At 45.4% G+C, this 27,112-nt stretch overlaps 1 protein-coding gene across 3 annotated transcripts in view; it reads left to right on the top strand.

Moving 5' to 3' along the window:
• The window catches only part of LOC118382723 (A-kinase anchor protein SPHKAP-like), a 131,532-nt gene extending 104,461 nt beyond the window's left edge, over positions 1–27,071 (top strand). For 2 of the 3 annotated variants that reach the window (XM_035769517.2, XM_035769459.2), the window contains 9 exons: positions 4,189–4,248; positions 5,824–5,967; positions 6,232–6,484; positions 8,265–11,751; positions 22,700–22,876; positions 23,841–23,924; positions 24,480–24,529; positions 25,688–25,893; positions 26,005–27,071. In XM_035769517.2, the coding sequence (XP_035625410.2) occupies positions 4,189–4,248; positions 5,824–5,967; positions 6,232–6,484; positions 8,265–11,751; positions 22,700–22,876; positions 23,841–23,924; positions 24,480–24,529; positions 25,688–25,893; positions 26,005–26,154 (4,611 nt within the window). In that variant the 3' untranslated portion in view covers positions 26,155–27,071. The remainder of the gene's footprint in view (positions 1–4,188; positions 4,249–5,823; positions 5,968–6,231; positions 6,485–8,264; positions 11,752–22,699; positions 22,877–23,840; positions 23,925–24,479; positions 24,530–25,687; positions 25,894–26,004) is intronic. The other variant, XM_052523401.1, reaches the window with a different exon arrangement.
• The last annotated feature ends 41 nt before the right edge of the window (positions 27,072–27,112 follow it).

The raw sequence follows: 27,112 nt of genomic DNA, 5'->3' as shown, positions 1-27,112 counted from the left end.
GCTTAGGGTGGGTGGATGTGCACGCATATGTGTATTGTACTACATAGCCTGTGAATATGTGTAATCTTTATCGAAAATGAGTGAGAGCGTATTAAGGACTTTCTGCGCCTGTGTTTGTGTGACCAAGCATGTGTGTGTGTTGCAATATATGGTATTATAGCCTGTGAATGTTTGTAATCTTTATGGAAAATGAGTCAGAGCGTCTTAAACGAGCCTCTACGTTTGTGGGCGTGTTTGTGTGTGTTCCTGTCTTGACTCTTTGTGTAACCAGTCCTGTAGCCATTCAACCTCCTGTCCCCAGTCCAGGGCTTTAACTACACGTACACACAAGCACACCTGACTTCTGCAGTGCCCAAGGAACAGCAACACATCTAACCCACTCTTTTCAGAGCTATAGCTCTCCGTTAAAAACATTGGCATCTCTGCTGCCATAGCACCATGGTCATTATGCACTGTGACCATTGTCCTATATCTTCTGTCACATAAACTAGGGTCTTTCCTAATTATCTATGTCCAGACATTTATTAACACCTGTTTATTATGAGAAGCATTTTATCGACTGTAATTGAGGTGGGGATATTTATCATGTGGAATACATTACCTTAATGTGTTGGTATACCTTTATTGAAGTTGATTGTCAATTAGACGATTTAAAGAGTTTGCCATGCATTCTGGGTAATGGGTATTTCTACAAGAAGCATGTCATTGCTTTGTTTGTGAAACAAGACAGACAGGTAACAGGTTGATATGCTGCTAGACTTTCTTTGGTTAGAGCTGTTTTGGATTCTGATAAGTTTATTAGGCCCACCTTTAGTTCATTGTCCTATTTATTTTTGTTTGTAAATATTTGTACAGTTTTCGCCAGCTTATCTTCACATTTGCTAATAAAAGCTCACTCTAGGCAAGAAAAGTCTAGTTCTGCTGTTGCCTCCTCACTGTTAACATCCTACTGCATGGTCAAACAGACAAAAACATTCAGGTGGGGACTACCTAAAAAATGTCTGTTGCTAAATGTTTTGCTACAGTGTTTTCTAATGAATATGACCCATCTCACCAGCATGTTAACTGAGAGAGGAGAGAGTTTTTTATTTTATTTTATTTGTTTTTCTCCAAATTCACAACTTTTCCTCGTGGCTACTCGCTGCAAAAACCTCTTGATTAGTTTCAAGTTTGAGTCATCCAGCTATCCCTGATTGGTTATGGTATTTAGAGTAGAATCACCCTGAGGTTGTGATTGGTTGCTTGGCTGGGTTGACCTGGAGGCTGGAGCACAGCTGTAGATTTCCCCGCTTGTTGGGTGCCCGGTGAACCGCGAGACCCTGGGTCACACCCAGCGCTGTCCTCCAGCCGCCAGGCACCCACCCAAAGGACGCCACCTCAGCAGGGGCACAACACGAGGAAACGGGCACATAGATAAATTGAGCCAAAATCACAGAATTTATCATTGGGGACGGGGTCAAATAAAATCGTATTTGTCACATGCGCCGAATACAACAGATGTAGACCTTACCATGAAATGCTTACTTACAAGTCCTTTAACCAACAATTCAGTTAAGAAAATATTGACTAAATAAACTAAAATAATAATGAGGCTATATACAGGGTTATCGGTAAGGAGTCAATGTGCAGGAGTACAGGATAACAGTATCACGATATTCGTTAGTATCGTGGCAAGGAAACTAAACAAGAAGCAGATTTAACTTCTTTAGGAAAATGTTACATAAATATTCATACACATAGCTCATATATTATACAGCGCTAAGCTAAACCGCCTGACTCAAGTCATTTTACGTACCCCTGCTAAAACAGGAACCAGCTCACACACCCAGCAATAAAACTGCCCCCCCTCAGCTCTGTTGTCTCACGACCCCAGGAAACAAAGACATTCCATTGCATAAACACACACACCTTACTCCCCCCTCTACTGGTCGGGTGCTCAGAGCAGAAGACTCTGCTGTGCACCAATGGGGCTCCTGCTCTGGCTAGAGCAGGTCCGCCTCCAACCCTTCGGGACCATTCAGAAGACCAACACGACAAGACTCCACCTACATATTCCATGTATAAAATCTGCTATAACCAATGTCTAAGCCCCTTTTTCACCTGACTCCTTACTGAGTTATATGAACTAGGTCCGTGCACGTTAAATCTGCAGGACAAGATATCTTTGACTCAATAAACTGCCTTTTGTTACAACTGAAATCCACTCTGTCCAGCGTCCGTGATTTGGTCTCAACTCTCCAGTATTTGAACACTAACAAATACATCCCTAATGTTGGGAACAAATATGTTGTCATCCTGAGTCACATTTATTTATTTTCCGAGCTATAGCATACTATTTTACATACAGCAGGTTTTTAAAGGACCAAAGATTGTGGCCTGCTTCGTGTTTTCATTTTTGCAAAGGAAAAAATATTGCGAAACACTGTTATTGTCCCGGTCCTATTTATCATACATACACGCGCACATCACATGCACTCGGGTGTGCAACCAATCAGAAGCCATATTTTCTAGCATCTATTTTGATTTGTAATCTCTGTGCGTCAATTAGTTAGGCATAGATTAAACTGGTCTGTCTCCCACCTAATGGTGATTTGGTTAAATGATTTTGTCCTTGGGAAGGGCACCATATCTCCTATTTATTTTTTTTCCCAACTCCTCTCTCTACCTCGTTCCTCTTCCCTCCCTCTTCTTTTTTTCCTCCCGTTTCGCCCCCTCTCATTCTCCAACAGTCATCTGCTTATTTGTCTCTGTGATTGCTTTGACCTGCATGCAAGACACAATAAACCCAATCATTTGATAACCTTCACAACACCTCAGCTCGCACGGGCTTGATAGAACCGCCGTTATAATGAGACAGCTTCTAAATGGGTTGTACAAGTACCAGGGTGGGCTTTCGTGAAACAAAATGTGATGCTGATAATGTAAACGGGGGTGAAATTGCTATGTGGTGTTGTTTCACTCCGGTGGACATTTGAAGTCTACCGGTAAAGAGCACCACTCCAGCTGCTTTCCCCGTTCCGTTCCCCTGTCCCCTTTTCAGCTTTGGGATGATTAGCTCAGTGTTTCACCCTATAGGTTGCTGTTGATAACATACCAATGAAATAGGCAGAAAGTATGTGGAATAAAATGGGGTGCAAGACTAATTTGTAAAAGAGGAAAATGTCAATCAAATACACTCGTAACAGAGACTAACATCCATGATGTCACAGAGTAACAAACTTCCAGATTTAGCCTGATTGGCAGATAGAACTGTTTTATCTCTAAACTGATTGGGCCATTCGTTCCAGTTTCAATTGCTGCATCTGTTTGTATTTCTCCTTCTGATTCTCTTTTGGTTATATATTGGTTTTGGAGAGATGAACCTGGTATATAAATGAATCTGGGATGAATAGAGAGAGAGCTGTAGAGAACGATGGCTAGATAAGAAGAAGAAGTGGTTATGGAGTGTGTGCCTGTGTGTTACAGCTGGGGGGGGGGGCTGTTTATTGGTCATTGAGAAAAAAAGAAAGTTATGATCCTTCTGCAACCAAGGGCTATGCCTCACGCCCCTTTTCTAATTAACTCAACTATTGATTAATACTTTCCCAAAGCATTTGTAGCTGAAGTTTGACATCATTTCTATCCACAATCCAGCCGCACTGCCATGACAGACTAACACTTATGAAAATCTATGTTTGATGGGACGGTCAATGTTCTATGCATGAATGAACAACATTCGTAGCACTTTGCTGTTCAATAGTCTGGGTTGGCAAGTGAAATAACATACCAATACATCTATGATTGCTTTGGAAAACTCACCCCTGAGTAAACAATGGGAAAGCAATCAGTGAGATTATTCTCCAAAATAGCACCTCATTCCCTGTATAGTGCACTTCTTTGACCAGGGCAAATAGGGACTCTGGTCAAAAGTAATGCACTATATAGAGAATAGAGTGTAATTTGGGACCCATTCAGTGAAATTCTGTATGTAGGGACTGTCGCTCGCTCCCTGGGGACTGACTGACTGAGTGGGTGCCAATTAGCCCTGTTGTGTCCTGCTTAGTCTTACGTTGCCATACCTCCAAAATCACCTCCTGCTAGAGGCTTGTAAATGGCTAACACAGCATGTTTGCGTCCTCTGTCAGACTAATAATCATGCTTTTATCTGGGTAAAACCAATGTTCTGAAGCTTTTTCCCTCTCATTTCAGATGTGCTTTGTGAATCTGGACCAGCAGAAGGTGGATCGTCACAACGACAGCTGCATCAAGGTGTGCTGGCTTCTCTCCATCTCTCTCCTCCCCCCTACCCATTAACTCCTCCCCCTACCCATTAACTCCTCCCCTACCAATTAACTCCTCCCCCTACCCATGAACTCCTCCCTACCCATTAACCCCTCCCACTACAAGTAACTCCTCCCCCTACCCATTAACTCCTCCCCTACCCATGATCTTCTCCTCCTACCCATGATCTCCTCCCCCTACCCATGATCTCCTCCCCCTACCCATGATCTCCTCCCCCTACCCATGATCTTCTCCCCCCTACCCATGATCTCCTCCCCCTACCCATGATCTTCTCCCCCCTACCCATGATCTCCTGCCCTACCCATTATCTCCACCCCCCTACCCATGATCTTCTCCCTCCTACCCATGATCTTCTCCCCCTACCCATGATCTCCTCCCCCTACCATTGATCTCCTCCGTCCTACCCATGATCTCCTCCCTCCTACCTATGATCTCCTCCCTCCTACCCATGATCTCCTCCCTCCTACCCATGCTCTCCTCTCATATCCTCTCCTGCCCCCTACCCATGCTCTCCTTCCTCCTTCCCATGCTCTCCTCTCATATCCTCTCCTCCCCCTACCCATGCTCTCCTTCCACCTACCCATGCTCTCCTCTCATATCCTCTCCTCCCCCTACCCATGCTCTCCTCCCTCCTACCCATGCTCTCCTCTCATATCCTCTCCTCCTCCTACCCATGCTATCCTCCCGCCTACCCATGCTCTCCTCTCATATCCTCTCCTCCCCCCTACCCATGCTCTCCTCCCTCCTACCCATGCTCTCCTCTCATATCCTCTCCTCCCTCCTACCCATACTCTCCTCTCATATCCTCTCCTCCCTCCTACCCATACTCTCCTCTCATATCCTCTCCTCCCCCCTACCCATGCTCTCCTCCCTCCTACCCATGCTCTCCTCTCATATCCTCTCCTCCCTCCTACCCATGCTCTCCTCTCATATCCTCTCCTCCCTCCTACCCATACTCTCCTCTCATATCCTCTCCTCCTTCCTACCCATACTCTCCTCTCATATCCTCTCCTCCCCCTACCCATGCTCTCCTCCCTCCTACCCATGCTCTCCTCTCATATCCTCTCCTCCCTCCTACCCATACTCTCCTCTCATATCCTCTCCTCCCTCCTACCCATGCTCTCCTCCCTCCTACCCATACTCTCCTCTCATATCCTCTCCTCCGTCCTACCCATGCTCTCCTCCCTCCTACCCATGCTCTCCTCTCATATCCTCTCCTCATACCTACCCATGCTCTCCTCTCATATCCTCTCCTCATACCTACCCATGCTCTCCTCCCTCCTCCCCTCCCCTCTCCTCCCCCTACCCTTTAACTCCTCTGCTCCCTCTCTCATCCTCTCGTCTCTTTCCTATCCTTTCATCCCCTCCTGTTCCCCCAGTCTTTCTTAACCATCGTAAACACTGGCTCTGTTGCCATGGATTCAGGATAATTAGCCTGGGTGAGAGGGGTTGATTTATTTAGGTAATTAGCAGGTGTGTGCTGGTGATGACTGCCTGTGTGACTATCACAGTGACTGTGGGCGACATCTCTCTTTCCCCTAGAAACTGGCCTCCATCTCTCCAGACCTGCCCAAGCTGGTTGGCTCTCTGAGTGTGCGACAGCCCAAGGTGAACGAGATCCTACTGCTCGGTGGTTTGGAGACTCCGGACCCATCTCACCCTCACCAGTACCCCACCCACACACAGGTGAGCACACACACACACACACACACACACACACACACACACACACACACACATCTTCTTCCTTCTCATTTTATGGTTTGTTGAGATCCCTCCATCCACCCATTGACTGACTCGTCAGCTCTGAGTATTACACGAGCAGACAAGGTAGAACTTATCAATTATTGAATTCTTTCCTTCCCTCCTTCCTCTCTGTGTGTGTGTGTGTGTGTGTGTGTTTGTACCTGTGTGCCTGCGTGTGTGTATGTATGTGTGTATTGCCTCCAGGGCCAGAGGGGTACAGATGTGTGCCTGGTCCAGTGTCCTGGGGGCCGGCGGCCCACCAGCATCATCTATGAGATCAACAAGTTCCTGATCGGGCTACAGTGGGGTCAGGAGAGGCAGGGGTCTCAGGGGCGGATGATGGCAGGGCAGAGGATGGATGACGACACCAACCGCTCCTTCTCATCCATAGAGGAGGACTTCCTCACTGCCTCAGAACACCTGGGGGATGACAGCGAGGATGACGGCTTACGAAATGGTGATTTTTTTCTCATCCTTTTGAATACCCATGTACTGTATTTGAGTTCAATATATTTTACTGACATATGTGGTGAATATGAAAGTAGAGTAATGTAATCCTATGCGGCTAAGTTTGAATAGCATGAGGACAGCAACGGCAGGTTTGTGGGTTTGATCCTTGCTTGGGGCACCAATATGAAAATGTCGATCTCAGTCACTGTTCTAGGTCACTTTTGACAAAAGTGGATGCTAAATGGGATAAATAATTTATTATTTACAAATCTACTAACTTGAAGCACTCATTTTGGGAGGAAAAATCAGACATTTCTGTGAGGTAATACATTATTCAGTAGCCTACTCTCAAAACAGGTCAGTGTATAGGTGCTGATAACAACCTCAGTAAGGATCTAAGTTGTTATTGATGTAGTGTTTATTATAGAGTCTTCAGTATGGAAATCACAAATAGTCTACATGTTCCTTGAAAGCTATTCTTACCACCGAAGATGTCCCTCGTCTCGTTTGAAAAGGGAACGACAGGCACCCAGCCGCTTGTGCTGTTGTTCTCTTGTTCTCTCGTGCCTGTCAGTCTTCATCTGTAGAAACACTTCTCTGTGGCTGGCTGGCTTCGTAGCTCCTTAGTGCGTGTATCCCTTGCATGATTGAGATGAATATACAGTATATGGCCCTGAGCTTGGCCGTGCTTTTCTGCAGTCTCCCCTTATCTATAATTCATCTCCTGTATGCAGGGATGGACAGTATTTATGTTACATGTATTTGAAATATGTATTTGAATTACTTCTGTGTATTTCGCCATTTGAATTACATTGGGATGAACTACACTCCAATGTATCTAAATACTGTAATTTATAGTGGTTCACATTTTGTGGCCCCCTTGCATTGCATTGGTATCAGAAGTCTGATGGCACTATGGTGTGATAAATGCATCTGCTAAATGAACTAAATGTATATGTGAAAATGAACAATTGCAAAGCATAATGAGTATTATTCATGAGCTCCACCCCGAAACAAAACCCAGAGTGCTTTGCAGTTCATTTTGTTATGTTCATCTTCACATACTGTATACATGACATTTGTTGGTCATTTAGCAGACACACTTATCCAGAGTGACTTGCTCAACTAAGGAAGTTCAACAACACATTACAGTCACTGCAAGGAAAAACATTTGTGTAACTGATACTGAGAATTTAGTCTCTGTTCGGGCCGGCACATGCAAATGTATTTTGGTATTTTAAAATATAAAATACATGTATTTTATTTAAATACATTACAAAATACAAGTCTTTTGTAGTTTATTTGGATACATTTATGTTTATATTTATATATTGTATCTGTATTGTTCTCAGCCCTGCCTGTATGAAATTAGAACCAACACTGTGTGAAGGTTAGCCTCTCCTTTGAGTCAATGTACCAGTAATATTTATAATCTAATAGGTTGCTCTTTTTTACTTTGCATGGGGGTAAGTTAGCCTTTTCCCAGATCTGTCTGTGTTGTATTATAGCCTGTGTAGCCAACTCTTATGGTCATTGGTAAGACAGCACACACTTAACTGGGACCAGCTAGGGTTTGGTTGGTAGTTATAGTCAGGTTTGAGTGTGTAAACGCTGCTCAGTGAAAGTCTGGTGTTATTGCTAGCTTGGTTAAACCAGAGCTGGATTGTCATTGCTGTTGTTGTGGCACATTGGGAGTTTGATGGAACTATTCTCTAACAGGTCTGGACATGCCTCTCTCTCTCTCTCTCTCTCTCTCTCTCTCTCTCTCTCTCCCCCCAATGAGCCAGAGTGCAGTGATGTGGCAGTGGGGTTGGCAGACGCAGCGCACAGCGATAGACCTGCGTGTCAGAGGGGACGCCTGGGCCAGAACCAGTGGCAGGACAGTCCTGCCAGCGAGGACTCTGAGGTGACCATTTGCTCCCCCCCAGCCACCAAGAAACAAGGAGGAAGGGCACCGGCAAGAGCTAGCGGTCACCACAATAAGGAGTCAGCCGGCCACTACGCCACCAACCTGGCTGAGTCGGTACTGCAGGACGCCTTCATCCGCCTGTCTCAGGACGAACCGTCCTTCGCCACCGAGGCTGCTGTGAGCATGACCCCAGGCAGCCACCGCCCCCCTGCCGTCCTCACCAACACAGGAGTCGAGGAGCCCTCTCGGGCACGTGCCTGCTCTTTCGAGCTGCCTAAGATCGTCATAGTGCAGAGCCCGGATAATTGCGAGGGCCTACCAGAGTGGCTGGGTACTCAGGCCTCTCACGTGGCTGTGGAGTATGGTGTTGGTGGTGTTGCCAGACAGGTAACGGCGGAACACAGACCAGAGGCCCATAGCTTCCACCCTACCACCACTACCAGTGGACGACACCCCAACAAACCCCTGCAGCAGGCCCTTGCATGTGCTGCCAGCGTCATCGGCACCATCTCCAGCCCACAGGTAGCAGAGCAGCTAGCGATGGAGCCAACAGAGGAGGACATGGAGAGAGAGGGACAGAGAGACCCTGAGGGCACTGACTACTCCTTCTCCTCAGCCATGTGCGGTATGGCCCAGGTGGCGGGGGCAGTGGCCGTGGTGGAGCTAGCTAAAGAGGCCGAGGAGGGGGGCTGCGAGTCAGAAGATGACTCCACCACTGAGGTCTACTCAGCTGCCTCCGTGGGACTCCTATCTGCAGCGCAGGCCTCCACGGCAATCACTCTTCACTGCAGCATTGCTGAGGGAACCAGCATCGAGGCCTTTCGCACCAGCATCGCTGAAGTTCTTCACAAGGAGGCAGCAGGGGTGCTGGCTCAGCCCCAGGACTACAAGAGTGTGGCCCACCTACTGGAGTCCACCCACAACAGGATTGTGGATGGCATCACGTCTCCCAAAAAGTCCTATCTGGACAAGATGGATGAGACTGAGGTGGACGATTTCATCAGTGAGGTGGCCAATGGCCTCTTCAAGCACGCGTTTCAGAAAGCGAAAAAGAAAAGAGAACTAGAAGGCCCGGGCAAAGACGTCCCTAATATCCAGGGCTTTCTGCAGGAGAGCGTGAGCAATGTGCTCTTCGACGTCCTTTGTCTCACTTCAAAGCGGATCGGTGACATTTCCAAATATGATATCGGGTCGTTTGACAGACAAGAGGGTGATGTCGGCTCCCGGGACTACGAGGCAGCTGCCACCACCAAGGAACCATTAAGTCAATTACAGCGCTTCGATGGCTCCAGCCAGCCCGATAATTATGAAGCCCACTGGGCAGAGAAGACGCCCATCTACTCCGCGATAAGGGAGGACAAATATGGACTCGAGAGGGAGAGTGAACCTTATGGGTCTCACAGCTCGCCACATTTCAGAGAGCAGCAGCAGCTCGGACAAGCTCAGACTAAAGTCTCGTCCTCTACTAAGGACTGCTATGACCTCCAGGGCCAGCAGGCCAGAGGAAACATCAGAGAGCCTTTTACAGAGAGCTTAGCCCACCAGGTCTCTTCATCCCTGGGCAAAGAGAAAAGATGGAGAGCCAGTACGGACAGCAGACAGTCTTCTCTGACCCCTCAGTCCTCTTTTAGCTCCTCCTCCACAGGGGCCTTGGTCTGCCTAAAGATGGACTCAGAGTCCAGAACTACCCCTGTCAACTACTTCGCTGATGACCTGGCCACCACCGTGGTCTCCATGGCCACTGAGCTGGCCGCCATCTGCCTGGAGAATTCCAGCGGGAAGCAGCCATGGTTCTGTGCCCTGAAGGGCGCAGCCGGCTACTACCCCGAGGGGGGCTACCTGCTGCCCTCCTGTTGCACGGCCCTCCGCAGAAAGGAGGGCCAGAACGGCGGTGTGGCATCCAAAAAGCACCGGCCGCCACGCCTCAGTGAGATCAAGAGGAAGACGGAAGAGCAGCCCGAGTTGATGGAGTGCCTGGTCAACCGCGTGGTGGATGAGACCGTCAACCTAGACGACATGCCCCAGACTCTTGACCCATTCGCACTCTTTGCCTCCGAGGTCACCGCCCGCATCATGAACTGCCCCGAGCTCAACGTAGTTGACACCTCCAAGCCCGGCCAGCAGACCCGCAGCCGGCTGCAGTGCGAGCGGTGGAGCCGGGGCAAGGCCGCCAGCTACGAAAGCATCCCAGAGGAGGACGCAGGTCCCCCGGGTACCCCCAACACCCTGGGCCCTGGCAGCCGGCTGGGCCAGAACCTGAGCAGGGGAGGCTCCATCTCCAAGCAGTCCAGCTGCGAGAGTATTACGGACGAGTTCTCCCGCTTCATGGTGAACCAGATGGAGATGGAGGGCCGGGGTTTTGACCTGCTACTGGACTACTACGCCGGGCAGAACGCCAGCAGCATCCTGGCGGCAGCCGTGCAGCAGGCAGCCACCAAGAAGAACGGCCACCTCAATGTGAGGGCCACCTCCTGTCTGTCCAAGCAGTCCAGTACGGAGAGCATCACGGAGGAGTTCTACAGGTTCATGCTCAAAGACATGGACATGGAGAGCAAAGACTACAGTATGGGAAGAACTAAAGAGTGGAGCAACAGCCTATTGCCTCCATCTCCCAGAACCCTCTTCTGTATCCGTCAGTCCTCCGTGCCGGACAGACGTTTCTCAGACTCCAGGCTGACCGTCAACTCGCCCATCAAGGCCAACTCCTTTGATGGCTTCGTCCGCAATGTGCACGGGGACACGCTCAACATCTACCCCACCAACTCGGTGCAGGTGTCTGCCACGGGCCTCTGCAAGTCTGATTCATGTCTGTACCAGAGGGGCCAGACTGACCAGATCACCGACATGCTGATCCACGAGACCTGGTCCAGCTCCATTGAGTCCCTGATGCGGAAGAACAAGATCATTGCGGACCTGGAGGACAGCATTGACCTGGTGGATGCTGAGTCCCAGACCCACATGCTGCAGTATGCCAACCGCCTGGCCGCAGACATCGTGGAAACCGGGAAGTCTGTCCTGCAGGATGGGGATGGAGCCGGAGGAGGAGGCGTGGTGGGGCGACAACAACACATGCCCGTGGGGGAGAGGAGGAGAGGCTTCAAACAGTCCCACCCTGGCTGCACCCGGAGCAGAGCCAGTCAGGAGCAACCAGGAGGGGGCGGAGACAGCACATGTACAGCAGCGGGTCCCCCCATCAGGGGCCCCAGGGAGGTCCCTGTACCGGTGATCCACATTGAGACAGATCAGAGGGAAGATCCAGAGTCTGGGAACCCGGTGGAAAGGGCCTGGCATCACCCCTGGGACCCAGCGCCCCCTGAGGGGACAGCCCAGTGGCGCGCTGAGAGGGCCTCAGTGAGCCGCAGCAGGTAAGCTCTCTCTCAGTGAGTGATTCCCCTGTGAGTCAATCGCACCCTCAAACAGAGAGAGATGGTAGTATCTTTCCATAGTTCTCCTTGGAAATTATTTCCTAAAACACCTTGAATTGTGACCTAATGTGTGTATAAATCAATAACCATCCATGAGTTGTTAAACTCTTTATAGTATTGGGTATCAGAGACCCAGCCACATAATGGCTTCTACTGCAATCACAGAGAGAACGTAGTCTATTGTGAAAGTCTCTGGGGTTATACACACCCGCAGCCAGGTTATGAGTCATGTTTCTGTGTTGGAGGCTACAGCTTTTATCTAAAGCTAACCTTGATCTTCAAGGTGGCATAGACATGCCTCTCGTCACGACATACTGCAGATACTCATAAACACTGATACAAACCCAAACACACACGCATATATATACACTCCTCCATATGCTCCCCAGGGGTGCAGCAGTCTAAGGCACTGCATCTCAGTGCTAGAGGCGTCACTATAGACACCCTGGTTAGAATCCAGGCTGTATCACAACCGGCCGTGATTGGGAGTCCCAAAGGGCGGTGCACAATTGGCCCAGCGTCGTCCGGGTTTGGTCGGTGTAGGCCGTCATTGTAAATAAGAATTTGTTCTTAAGACTTGCCTAGTTACATAAAGGTTAAATAAATAAATATGTATTTGGACAGTAAAGCAACATTTTCTATTTTATTTTGCTCAATACTCCAGCATTTTAGACATTTCATATTAGGCAAGAGTACAGAATGTCGGCTTTTAGTTAGGTGTTTTCATTCATATCTGTTTTACAGTTTAGAAATGAAAGCACTTTATATATCTAGTAGAGGTCGACCGATTAATCGGCCGATTAATTAGGGCCGAGTTCAAGTTTTCATAACAATCGGAAATCGGTAATTTTGGACGCCGATTATATATATATATATATATTTTTTTACACCTTTATGTAACCTTTATTTAACTAGGCAAGTCAGTTAAATAAGAATATATTAAGAATATATTCTTATTTTCAATGACGGCCTAGGAACGGTGGGTTAACCTTCTTGTTCAGGGGCAGAACGACAGATTTTTACCTTGTCAGCTCAGAGATTCAATCTTGCAACCTTACGGTTAACTAGTCCAACGCTCTAACTACCTGTCCCATGAGGAGCCTGCCAGATGCAGTAAGAAACCAAGATAAGTTGCTAGCTAGAATTAAACGTAATCAATCATAATCACTAGTTATAACTACACATGGTTGATGATATTATTAGTTTATCTAGCGTGTCCTGCGTTGCATATAATCAATGCAGTGCACATTCGCGGAAAAGGACTGTCGTTGCTCCAACGTGTACCTAACCATAAACACCAATGCCTTTCTTAAAATCATTACACAGAAGTCTATATTTTTAAACCTGCATATTTAGCTAAAAGAAATCCAGGTTAGCAGGCAATATTGCACGCAGTCATGTTATATGCAACCTTTTGGGCCGCCTGGCTCATTGCAAACTAATTTGCCAGAATTGTACGTAATTATGACATAACATTGAAGGTTGTGCAATGTAACAGGAATACTTAGACTTATGGATGCCACCCGTTAGATAAAATCCAGAACGGTTCCGTATTCCACTGAAAGAATAAACGTCTTGTTTTCAAGCTGATAGTTTCCGAATTCTACCATATTAATGACCTAAGGCTCGTATTTCTGTGTGTTATTATGTTATAGTTAAGTCTATGATTTGATAGAGCAGTCTGACTGAGCGATGGTAGGCACCAGCAGGCTCAAAAGCATTAATTCAAACAGCACTTTTGTGCGTTTTGCCAGCAGCTCTGCTGTTTATGACTTCAAGCCTATCAACTCCCGAGATTAGGCTGGTGTGATGATGTGATGTGAAATGGCTAGTTAGCGGGGTGCGCACTAATAGCGTTTCAAACGTCACTTGCTCTGAGACTTGGTGTAGTTGTTCCCCTTGCTCTGCATGGGTAACGCTGCTTCGAGGATAGCTGTCGTTGTGTTCCTGGTTCGAGCCCAGGTAGGAGCGAGGAGAGGTATGGAAGATACACTGGCAATACTAAAGTGCCTATAAGAACATCCAATAGTCAAAGGTATATGAAATACAAATGGTATAGAGAGAAATCGTCCTATAATTCCTATAATAACTACAACCTAAAACTTATTTCCTGGGAATATTGAAGACTCATGTTAAAAGGAACCACCAGCTTTCATATGTTCTCATGTTCTGAGCAAAGAACTTAAACGTTAGCTTTCTTACATGGCACATATTGCGCTTTTACTTTCTTCTCCAACACTTTGTTTTTGTATTATTTAAACCAAATTGAACATGTTTCATTATTTATTTGAGGCTAAATTGATTTTTTTAATGTATTATATTAAGTTAAAATAAGTGTTCATTCAGTATTGTTGTAATTGTCATTATAACAAATACATTGTAAAAATCGTCCGATTAATCGGTATCGGCTTTCCCCCGTCCTCCAATAATCGGTATCTGCGGTGAAAAATCATAATCGGTCGACCTCTAATATCTAGTCCCCCATTTGAAGAATTCACAAGTATTTGGACACATTCACTTGTTTTTAGGTAATCCAAATGTTGATATTTGGTCCCGCATTCCTTGCAGGCAATGACAACATGAAGCTTGTGACTACAAACATGTTAGATGATTTAGTCATTCCGTGCAAGGAATATGGGACTAAACTTTTGACTAATTTATAGTGGAACTGACAGCGTTTGAATTACTTTGCAGATATGAAACCGATAATCATAATATCAGTTAAAAAAAAAATCAAATCCCAGTTTATTCTTCAAAACCAACTACCATTTCTTGGTCCAAAAAATATTTGTATCGGGTTGTTAATCACAGCTTGCCTCATACATCGTCTGCTGCCTCCACCCATCTAGGATGCACTGTTTCAGTTTCAATGACCCAAAAACGGACGGCTGTAAATAAAGCTGGAAATGTCAATATAATCAAACTCGCAAGGACAATGATCACAAGCCAGTTATATGGCTAATAGACTAGCACACGTGTCAAACACAAGGCCCGTGGGCCGAATAGGACACACAAGCTAGTATGAATTAGTCAACAGTTGAGTAATCTACTTTATGAAATTACTGCCTGATGCGCTGGGATCGGTGAATTCAACTTCACTCATTGTTTTCGTATGTCCCGCTTACAGCGTGCAGCAGAGGGAACGTGTCAAATGTGGCTGTCTGGCTTCGGTTAAGCTTGACAATGAATAACCAAAAAACTGAACCTGCAACAAAACACAATGCAAAGGAGAAACATGTAGGCCTATTGCAGCAACATTTGAGCAGTAGCCTCGGCTGGCCACTCAACTACAATACATTTGAGCAGTAGCCTCGGCTGGCCACTAAACTACAATACATTTGAGCAGTAGCCTCGGCTGGCCACTAAACTACAATACATTTGAGCAGTAGCCTCGGCTGGCCACTCAACTACAATACATTTGAGCAGTAGCCTCGGCTGGCCACTCAACTACAATACATTTGAGCAGTAGCCTCGGCTGGCCACTCAACTACAATACATTTGAGCAGTAGCCTCGGCTGGCCACTCAACTACAATACATTTGAGCAGTAGCCTCGGCTGGCCACTCAACTACAATACATTTGAGCAGTAGCCTCGGCTGGCCACTCAACTACAATACATTTGAGCAGTAGCCTCGGCTGGCCACTCAACTACAATACATTTGAGCAGTAGCCTCGGCTGGCCACTCAACTACAATACATTTGAGCAGTAGCCTCGGCTGGCCACTCAACTACAATACATTTGAGCAGTAGCCTCGGCTGGCCACTCAACTACAATACATTTGAGCAGTAGCCTGGGCTGGCCACTCAACTACAATACATTTGAGTGCACCACACAGCAATGCTGCATTCAACCATACCGATGATCCTTGCTGTGCAAAAAAATGAAAAACATGTTTTAAGCTTAAATGTTACAACAACCTACAGCTATACCTTTTTGGAGTTATTAAATACTTTTTGATTAAGCTCACATTATATTATGCACATATACAAGCAGGGAAGCAAAAGCTGGAAAAAATATGATTTCTGGATACTGCATCCTATGGACATAACGTTAAGTGGACATTATAAAGGGCCATAATTTTTCTAATAAAACAATGGCCAGTTTGGGTCGCAGTTGCACATCTGGCCACATCTGGCAACCTTTCGGTTACTAGTCCAACGCACCAAAATGACACAATACATTATTTCCCATTAATTTCTATTGGGGACAAAAGAATCTGAAATGCAACCAAAAGAAACAGTAAATGTATCCAACAAATGTGTAGAGTCACCAACTTGATGTAGTCATTGTGTGCTATGAATATGGAACCAATACACACATGCAGTGCATTCAGAAAGTTTTCAGACCCCTTGACTATTACCACATTTTGTTATGTTACAGCATTATTATTCTCATCAATCTAGACACAATAATACACAATGACAAATCAAAACTGGTTTTTAGATTTTTTTTTGCAAATTTATAAAACATAAAAAATGGATATCACATTTACATAAGTATTTAGACCATTTACTCAGTACTTTGTTGAAGCACCTTTGGCAGCTATTACAGCCTCAAGTATTTTTGGGAATGACGCTACAAGCTTGGCACACCTGTATTTGGTTGAGTTTCTCCCATTCTTCTCTGCAGATCCTCTCAAGCTCTATCATGTGTGATGGGGAGTGTTACTGCACAGCTATTTTCAGGTCTATCCTTCTAAACGGTTCACCAGATATGAGTGGAAATACCCTCAAATTAAAGCTGACGGTCTGAACATTAACCTCACAGTCATGGTTTGAATTCAAATCCACACTTTTGGAGTGTAGATCCAAAATAAGTCAAAATGCTTCTCTGTCCCAATAATAATGGAGGGCACTGTAAAATGTGACATTCTGTACTGTCGCCTCAAAGGAAACATTGGATCTCAAATAAAAAAGAAAGAATTCCCTTTCCAAATACATATGGAGACGAGTGTATGTCACACATACAGTATATTATGCATATAAGAGACACAGACTACATGCAACAGTGGCATAATATTGTCCTGTAATTTGGGTCTGACATTTCACTCAGAGGTCAATTGTGTAACAAGGACTCAGTAAGGTGAGAAGATTCACACAGACCTTGGTAAAGTGAGAGTGGCCTTTAGGGGAGCAGTGAAACATGAATATATACACACTGCAGGGAGGCCTGGTATTGGAAGAGTTGGGCACCACAGATAGGAGGTTACAGATAACTTCCAATGTACTTCAGGTCACTTTATTGGTGTTCTAGAATCTTGAGCTCATCAGCTAAGCGACAAACATTGACAGACCACATTTACAGACCACATTTACAGACCACATTTACAGACCACGTTGACATAGGTGACAACACAAGGTTGCACAAATAGGTAGAGCGGATCAAATATAAAGTTTTATGTGTTTAGAAAGGAAAATAGACAATGGGGTTTAAATACTTTGGAGGTTATTTGTAAATGTTGATACTTCAGAAAAATAATCTTGGTATCATATACAGGTAACTGCCAAAATGAAAGACAGACCAATGGGGCGTTTGGCCACCACATTCCGGAACAGCTTCAGTGCACCTTGGGATAGATTCTACAAGATTCTAAACTCTATCAGAGGGATGCGACACTATTCTTCTGCGGGAAATTCCATAATTTAGTGCTTTGTTGATTGTGGTGGAAAACGCTGACTCAGGCATCGCTCCAGAATCACCCATAAGTGTTAATTTGGGTTTAGATCTGGTGACTGAGACGGCCACGGCAAATGGTTTACAAAGTTTTGATGCTCATCAAACCATTCAGTGACCACCCGTGCCCTGTGGGAGGGGGGAATTGTCATCCTGTGGACCTCAGGAAGAGTCGCTGATGCTTTTGCAGCGGCTAATGGGGATCCTAGTAAATACCCATCGTAGCCACAATAATGGCCTGACAAGCCTTTTTATACATGACCCTAAACATGATGGGATGTTAATTGCTTAATTAACTCAGGAACCACACCTGTGTGGAAGCACCTGCTTTCAATATACTTTGTATCCCTCATTTACTCAAGTGTTTCCATTATTTTGGCAGTTACCTCTAGATTGGATTGACACATGCAATAAATAAGATGAAAATAAAAATAGATGGAAGAGATTATTACATTTAGGCTGTTAAACGATTGCAGGGTTTGCTGGTTTTTCACGTAACACTTAATAAACTCCAATTAGGGAACGAGTCATCTGTATCTTTTTATTTTTTACTTAACCTTTATTTAACTAGACAAGTCAGTTAAGAACAAATTCTTATTTGCAATGGCGGCCTACCAAAAGGCAAAAGGCTTCCTTCTGGGACGGGGGCTGGGATTAAAAATATAAATAAATTAAATAAAAATATAGGACAAAACACACATCACGACAAGAGAGACAGCACAACACTACATAAAGAGAGACCTAAGACAACACCATAGCATGGCAGCAACACATGACAGCACAGCATGGTAGCAACACAATATGGCAGCAGCACAACATGGTAGCAGCACAAAACATGGTACAAACATTATTGGGCACAAACAACAGCACAAAGGGCAAGAAGGTTGAGACAACAATACATCACGCAAAGCAGCCACGATTGAGTCTTTGAATGAAGAGATAAAACTGTCCAGTTTGAGTGTTTGTTGCAGCTCGTGCCATTTGCTAGCTGCAGCGGACTGAAAAGAGGAGCGACCCAGGGATGTGTGTGCATTGGGGACCTTTAACAGAATGTGACTGGCAGAACGGGTGTTGTATGAGGAGGATGAGGGTTGCATCAGGTATCTCAGATAGGAGGAGTGAGGCCTAAGAGGATTTTATAAATAAGCATCAACCAATCAACCAGTGGGTCTTGCGCCAGGTATACAGAGATGACCAGTTTACAGAGGAGTATAGAGTGCAGTGATGTGATTTATAAGGAGCATTGGTGGCAAATCTGATGGCCGAATGGCAAAGAACATCTAGCCGCTCGAGAGCACCCTCACCTGCCTATCTATAAATTATGTCTCTACGTAATCTAGCATGGGTAGTAGCATGGTCATCTGAATCAGGTTAGTTTGGCAGATGGGGTGAAAGAGGATCAATTACGATAGAGGAAACAACGTCGAGATTTAACCTTAGCCTGTGTAACAGTATAACTTTAGACCGTCCCCTCGCCCATACCCGGGCGCGAACCAGGGACCCTCTGCACACATCAACAACAGTCACCCTCGAAGCATCGTTACCCATCGGTCCACAAAAGCCACGGCCCTTGCAGAGCAAGGAGAACTACTACTTCAAGGTCTCAGAGCAAGTGATGTCACCGATTGAAACGCTATTTAGAGCGAACACCGCTAACTAGCTAGCCATTTCACATGCGTTACCCCTGCAACTTGATTATGTGCTGAGATAAGGACAGTGTACTGTTAGCCATACTCCCAAGTGCTTGTATGAGGTGGCTACTTCAAGCTCTAAACCCTCAGAGGTAGTATTCACACCTGTGGGGAGAAGGGCATTCTTCTTACTAAACCACTATGACCTTTATTTTGGAGGTGTTCAGAACAAGGTTAAGGGCAGAGAAAGCTTGTTGGACACTAAGAAAGCTTTGTTGTAGAGTGTTTAACACAAAATCCGGGGAGGGGCCAGCTGAGTATAAGACTATCATCTGCATATAAATGGATGAGAGCTTCCTACTGCCTGAGCTATGTTATTGATGTACATTGAGAAGAGCGTGGGGCCTAGGATTGAGCCTTGAGGCTGATACCTATCAGGACTATTTGTGAGGATAACATCGAGAAAAGTAGCCTTTTCTAGGTGTTTGGAGTCCTACCTTGTGGGATTGGTAATAATCTGAGATTTAGAGAGTCCCATTGCTTTAGGACTTGATCAGGTGGTTTAAGCATGTCCCAGTTTAGGTCACCTAGCAGGACAAATTCAGACTTAGTGTAAGGGTCCAGGAGAGAGTTTACGGCAGGTAGGGTACAGGCCGGTGCTGATGGAGGATGATAACACCCAGCAGTCAACAAAAACCAGCAAATCAAATTGTTTGGGGACAGCCTTGGTGGAGACAACTGAGCACTGAAGGTGTTCCTTGGTAAATACCGCCACTCCATCACCTTTGGAAGATCTGTCTTGCCGAAAAAGGTTATAACCAGAAAGGTTAACATCAGTATTCGAAACACTCTTTTTTTAACCACATCTCAGTAATGACCAACACATCCTGAATTGGATGTGCCCACACTTTCATTTTAGGTAATAAGCTTCTAGAGTTAACGTGCAGAAAACACAGGCTTTTACGAGAGCAGAAATACGTGAAACCGATATCAGAGCACAAATCAGAATTGGGGCTAGCAACAGTAGATGGGCCAGGGTGTACATGCACATTTCCAGATATCAACAGTAATACAATCAAGGCACGGCAGAGGACAGGGAGAGCTCTGCAGTGCTGATTTATGACATCAATGTGCATTAGATGGCAACAAGACATATTATACAGCAAATTCATCAGGTGACATGAATACAAAGCTGGCGACAGGGGGTTAGAATAGGATGGGAGGCCAAAAGACTGTGTAACCAATAGAGAGTCAGAGTCCCGAGTGTGGGTACAAACACAGTCTGTCCCATGGTTGGGTAAACAAGAATGTTCATAGTCAACAAAGCACGCAGGAGTCATGAGGCAAATAGCAAAATAGCTAAATGCACAAGATAAAATATATAACGACTTGGGTTTAGCCATTGTAAGTTCAGAGTCACTCGCCCCAACAGTGCCTGTGTGCCGGAGGCGAGCAAAAGCTCGGGAGAGAGGGGGGAGTGGGGTCGGGGTACCTGTCCCAGGCAGGGGGAGACGACCAGGGCAGATGTTGAACAGATCGCCAGGTGAGTCTTTCCCTTTTGGTAATGTGAGGTTCATTGACATTGACAAACAACACCTTAACCCACTATGGGAATCTGGCAGCTTTCAATCATCTTATCAGGATTTAAATTAATCTGTTGCTCTGTTGCATTAAAAAACCAGCCAACACTACAGCCTTTCATTTCATTATTTATTTATGGTTCATTTGGATAGGTACAAATACAAAAAAATACTTTACACACCAAAGGACCTGGGTTATCCACCCTCTATAAAAGGGGCAAAGATTTAAAAAGGCCAATACTTGGTTGTGGTGGTGGGGGGTTGTATGTAATATGTGATGAGCAAGTATCATCGGCCCAACACAAATGTAAAATGTGTATAGTCACAGTACATAGCACACTTAAAAAAACTGCATTCTATAATCAATAATTTTACAATCTGTATCCCAAGAAGAAAATATGGAACCAAATCAACCAATGAGGGGGAAGTTCAAATCAGAGGGGTTGAGCTCCTCCCAGTCTCCCAAACCCATCACACCATACAGTGCCTTTGCCTTGCAAAGTATTCATCCCCCTTGGCGTTTTTCCTATTTTGTTGCATTACAACCTTTAATTTAAATTGATTTTTGTTTGGATTTAATGTAATGGACTTCCCCAAAATAGTCCAAATTGGTGAAGTGTATTGAAAAAAAGGACTAGTTAAGAAAAATTCCCAAGAATAAACAACGGAAAAGTGGTGTGTGCATATCTAGTCACCCCCTTTGCTATGAAGCCCCTAAATAAGATCTGGTGCAGCCAATTACCTTCAGAAGTTACATAATTAGTTAAATAAAGTCCACCTGTGTGTATTCTAAGTGTCACATGATCTGTCACATGATCTCAGTGTATATATACACCTGTACTGAAAGGCCCCAGTCTGCATCACCACTAAGCAAGGGACACCACCAAGCAACAAAGAGACCAAAGATAACCCCGAAGGAGCTGCAAAGCTCCACAGCGGAGATTGGAGTGTCTGTCCATAAGACCACTTTAAGCCATACACTCCACAGAGCTGGGCTTTACGGAAGTGGCCAGAAAAAAGTCATTTCTTAAAGAAAAAATAAGCAAACAAGTTTGGTGTTTGCCAAAAAGCACGTGGGAGACATATGGAAGAAGGTACTCTGGTCAGATGAGACTAAAATGTAGCTTTTTGGCCATCAAGGAAAACGCTATGTCTGGTGCAAACCCAACACCTCCCATCCCCCTGAGAATAACAGCATCATGCTGTGGGGATGTTTTTACATCGGCAGGGATTGGGAAACTGATCAGAATTGAAGGAATGATGGATGGCGTTCAATACAGGGAAATTCTTGAGGGAAACCTGTTTCAGTCTTCCACAGATTTGAGACTGGGACAGAGGTTCACCTTCCAGCAGGACAATGACGTTAAGCATACTGCTAAAGCAACATTCAAGTGGTTTAAGGGGAAACATTTAAATGTCTTGGAATGGCCTAGTCAAAGCCCAGACCTCAATCCAATTTCAAATCTGTGGTATGACTTAAAGATTGCTGTACACCAGCAGAACCCATCCAACTTGAAGGAGCTGGAACAGTTTTGCCTTGAAGAATGGACAAAAATCCCAGTGGCTAGATGTACCAAACTTATACCCCAAGAGACTTGCAGCTGTAATTGCTGCAAAAGGTGTCTCTAACAAAGTATTGACTTTGGGGCAGGTGAATAGTTATGCACACTCAAGTTCTGTTTTTTGTCTTATTTCTTGGCATTTTTTATATTTTGTTACCTTACAACCTGGAATTAAAATAGTTTTTTTTTTTTTTTTTGGGGGGGTTGTATCATTTTATTTACACAACATGCCTACCACTTTGAAGATGTAAAATATTTTTTCTTGTGACACAAACAAGGGGGGTGAATACTTTCGCAAGCCACTGTATGTACACTCTTAGGAAAAAAATGGCTAACTAGAACCATAAAAGGTTCCTACAGGTACAGCCTGCTAGAACACTTTTAGGACATTTTTTTCCTAAGAGTGTATACAGTGGTTGACCCTGCTGTTTGCTCTCCCCAGCTTTGAGAGAGACAAGACGGCAGTGCCCTCTGCGCCCGCTGCGGTAGCCGCTGTAGATGAACGAAACAAGCGCTCTCTGAGTGCTAGCAGTGAGGACAGCTCAGAAAGCTGGTCCCAGATCGCCCCTGATGACGACCCCCACGAGGAGACCAGTAGTTTTATCCAGCTGAGCGAGGGGTCAGTAACCGTAGCAACCAACCACTGCTCCGTCCTATCATGCACCGCTCCTAGCACTCCTACCGCTACTACCGCCCTCGCCGCCCGTCGCCCTCTCATCAGCCCATTGCTGCTCACTCTTTGCTGTCCTGTGCCAGTCTTCGGCCTTTGCTGCTGCAGTGGAATAGCTGTCTGCCCGGGGGCTTCACCTAGTGCACTCAGCCCTACTCCTTAACAAGCGTGGTGTGGAGCTCTTGGGGCCTGCAGCCTGCGCTGAAATATAGTTAGAGAGAGTGGGGCTGCAAGCCGCGCTAGCATAGGTATGATGTCACACTGCTTTTCACGTATCAAACGCCCACAGAACATTAGCTTTATCATTCCCTGCTTCACCTAGTGCCATTTCTCAGTTCCACAAGCTAGTCTCATACTGACACGCAGCCAAGCCAAAAGATTGAGGTAGCAAGTCTATTACTGCCATTCCTCTAAGCCAGGAGAAATGAGACCAGGGGATAGATAAAAGAGTGGGATGGATACAGTTGTAGGCTCCAGAAGACCAGGAGGAGGGCTGTGTGGCTGGCTGGCTTCAGCTTGACAGTAGTGGGGATGAAATGTGCGCTGCTTTAATCTGCCAGTGCAGACAGCTGTGGCAGAAACAAACACCTGGTCGCTGTTGCCTTCCTCTCCACCTGACCACCTCATCCCCGATTAACTCCGCTGCTGACACTGGACATGGTCGCCCACTCCGCCCGACTTCTCAATCGCTCCACATCCCCCATCTCCACACGGAAGGGCCAATTGCCAGTCAGGTTCTCTCTGCCAGCCCAGCCACTCTGCTCAGCTGCAGCTGCTGTTTCTATGTTAATCACCAGCTAATGAACAATGTTGCTCGCTTCACTGCAGCTCCTTGTTGTTCCTTTCACAAGTCACTGATTGTGTCGCATTTCAAGAGACAGGATATGAGTTTTGGTTCTGTTTGGATTTGCAGGAACGGGAACAGCAGCACGTCTAGCCTGGGTCTGGCAGACTTGGAGGGCTTGTCTGACATCCCCAGTCAGAGCACAGTGAACAGGTAACTGATAACTCCTAACAACATGAAAACACTCCTACAACGTGCAGGCTATACTCCTACAACACAGCGCTGAGGCTTTAAATAAGGCCCTTTGAACAGGAGAATGCAGTCTCATAGGCTCCAGTCTGATTCTCTCTAGTCTCTACCCTGTTTATGAAGTGTGTACTTGTTCACCACCATGAAGAGATCAACCGATGTAGGAAATGTGGTGGGTGATCCATCCGGCTAGCTACCCCATGCTTACACTAATTACGTGTTTTTAAATCCATGACAGGAAGTAAATTCACACCCCACTGCTAGATTAAATAAGTGTTTGCACCCCCCAAAATGCTAAGGAAATGAAACATTTAGGACAGAACAAATAGGTAAGGAGAAGGATTAAGATTGACAGAAAGGTGAAAAATATGACATTTTCCTTTTTCTTCCTTTGTGTTTAGAGTGTTATCCCTTACTGAAAAAAACTGCTGCTTAGTAAATCTGGCCTAACGGTAGAACGTGAAAAAATCAGAACGCGACCTACTGTATTGTCTTAATGGTCATGTTCTCTGTTCTCAGTGAGGAGGCAGACAAGGGTCACCTAAGGGAGAGCAAGGAGAACGTAAATGGTGAGTAGTGTCACCTTGTCTTACACACACACATACACACACACACACTGTCTCATTTCCATGTCATTACTGTCTATATCTGTCACACAGGAAACTCAACTCTCTCTGTCTCCCCTACTGTCTCATCTTTGTTCTCGTTTGTCTTCGCGATAACTTCTATTCAGCCTCTTCACAACCTCTTCACTGTAAAGATCTATGAATATTCTAACTCAAATGTCGAAATTGTAAATATATCACTGCTTTATCTCTGCTGTGGTGCCAGTTAAACATTTTAGGTCAATAGAGCGGCATTGTATCCAGTGTTGGGGAAACTACACTGAAAATAAACTTTACCAAGCTACAAATGACTTCACACTGGAAGAACTTCACTAAAGTTACCCTTAATAAAAATATAGCTTACTTAACTAAAGTGGCTTAGAAAAAAGTAATTCACTAAACATCCCTTAACTACTTCGTGAGAAATTGCAGTACCAGTCAAAAGTTTGGATGTTTCCATGTGTTATTTCATAGTTTTGATTATTCTACAATGTAGAAAATAGTAAAAATTATGAAAAACCCTTGAATGAGTAAGTGTGTCCAAACTTATGACCGGTACTATATATCTAAATCTGAAATGTTAAATTGCCAGAACAAATTTCAGAAAAATAAATACAAATTGCAATAACTGTTCACTCTGGAGTCAGATGTTAACATCATGTGTAATTTAGCCTTTTAAACACAAAAAGTGAGAATGAGGCACACAAGAAGTGTTTCAAGTTAGAATTAGGCAGGTCTGATGCCGAAAACAAAAGTAAATTCTTGCCTACTTCACCCATATTTTATTTGTGCAAAACAAAAGTAGTGTTTAGTTCCAGTAGTTAGCTACACCCCTAAATGGCAAAGTAATTAACTACTAAAACCACTACCAAGATTTTAATTGAGTTTAACTACCACCAAGCTACTGAAAAATGTATTTAAATAGTTGAACTAAATGTATTTCACTACTCCCCAACATTGATGGTATCAAGCCCTCTATACCCAACCTAACTTGAACCTATTTAGTGCCAAATCCATCCAATGTACCATCGGACCTCGGCGTAGCTTTGGCATTGACACTACACGAAGTGAGCTTGATGTATACAGAAAGTGGGCGTGATGTATTTCCTGTGTGTGTTGCAGAGGGCAGCTCCCTGTGGACAGTAGGGGGCAGTAGCAGCCACAGGGAGCTTCTGGTGGTCAACTGTGACTTGGATCCAGAGTGTGTGGACTCAGAGCTGCGCTTGGCCCTGCAGTGGATCGCTGCCTCAGAGCTGGGCCTGCATGCCGTCTACTTCAGGAAGTGTAAGGAGAGGACGTCCACGGTGGGTGCAGCACAGCACATGCAGGTACACAGACTCTGATTATGCCCCTACGCGTGTGTGTATTGTACTCTGTTATGTGCATGTCTCGTGTAGTGCACAAGGAGCATGGTAATCTGGCTGAGTGTGATGTCTCAGTTCCAGAGGGTGTTGCAGCTGGTGTCTCAGAAGGCATGGAGGATCGGAGATCTCTTCAATGCTGTCATCCAGTTCTGTAAGCTCCACCAGGAGGAGGACGGAGGCAGCTCTCTGTCCAGTCTTTTCGACTGGCTACTGGAGACCCACTAGGCTCTGCCAACACCCCCCATCTACACAAACACACACACCAGCCAATGCCCCCAACTGTGTGTACCCCCCCCCATGCATCAAACCCCACCATCAAGCCTAGTGATTCCGAGCACACGGAGTGCGAATCATGAAAAAAAAAAACCTAGCCTGGTAGCCAGATCTGTTTGTGTTTTAGCCAATTCCTCTTTCGTTAATTGTGATGTAAGCCATGACAGGGAACGCTAGAAGTCTGGCTACTAGGATAGAAGGTCCCAGATTAGTTTGTGCTGTCTTACCAACTCCTATGGTCAATGGCCAACGAGGAGTAGAAGATCTGGCTGAAGCCCAGACAGGTCGGGCTTCCAGGCTAAAAGAAACACCACACCCCGTGACATTATACACACCTTATGGGACTGAGGACTTTCATTAGGCTGCAGTGAGCAGACATGTCTCCCTTTAATAAGATCAGCATGTTTCTCATTTTCTGATGCACGGTCCCTAGTTAGACGAACCCATGGAAAACCCAGCATCAGTTTGGGGTGTAGGCCTTATTTATTTAGTGCAAACAAATCAGCCATCTGAGATTCTAGCCTGCAGAATTTGTATTCCTTTAGTTGTTATATATCCTATAGATTACATTTTCACAATCGGATGTGTTACTTTATAAATGATGTATTTATTAAACATAAACACACACAACAAGGCACCAATAGAACACTGTACCACATTCCCTCAACCAATCGAACTCAAAAAGACACCAGATGATGTTTTAATGTACAGTAGCTATCTTGAAGAGACTGTCAGACAGCAGCCATCATTCCAGTTGGGATTTGCTGACAGCAACATAGGTGTGCACTACTACGCTTGACAGTTGCCCAGAGCCTGTATTCACAATGTGTCTCAATGCAGGAATGCTGATCTAGGATCAGATCCCCCCCCCCCCCTGGTTCTGGTAATCATACCAAACAGATCCTATATC

The sequence above is a fragment of the Oncorhynchus keta genome, chromosome 1 (assembly GCF_023373465.1).
Source record: "Oncorhynchus keta strain PuntledgeMale-10-30-2019 chromosome 1, Oket_V2, whole genome shotgun sequence".
NCBI classification, from domain to species: Eukaryota; Metazoa; Chordata; class Actinopteri; order Salmoniformes; family Salmonidae; genus Oncorhynchus; species Oncorhynchus keta.
Note: the sequence above shows the minus strand (reverse complement) of the source record. Positions and strands in the feature narration are given on the sequence as shown.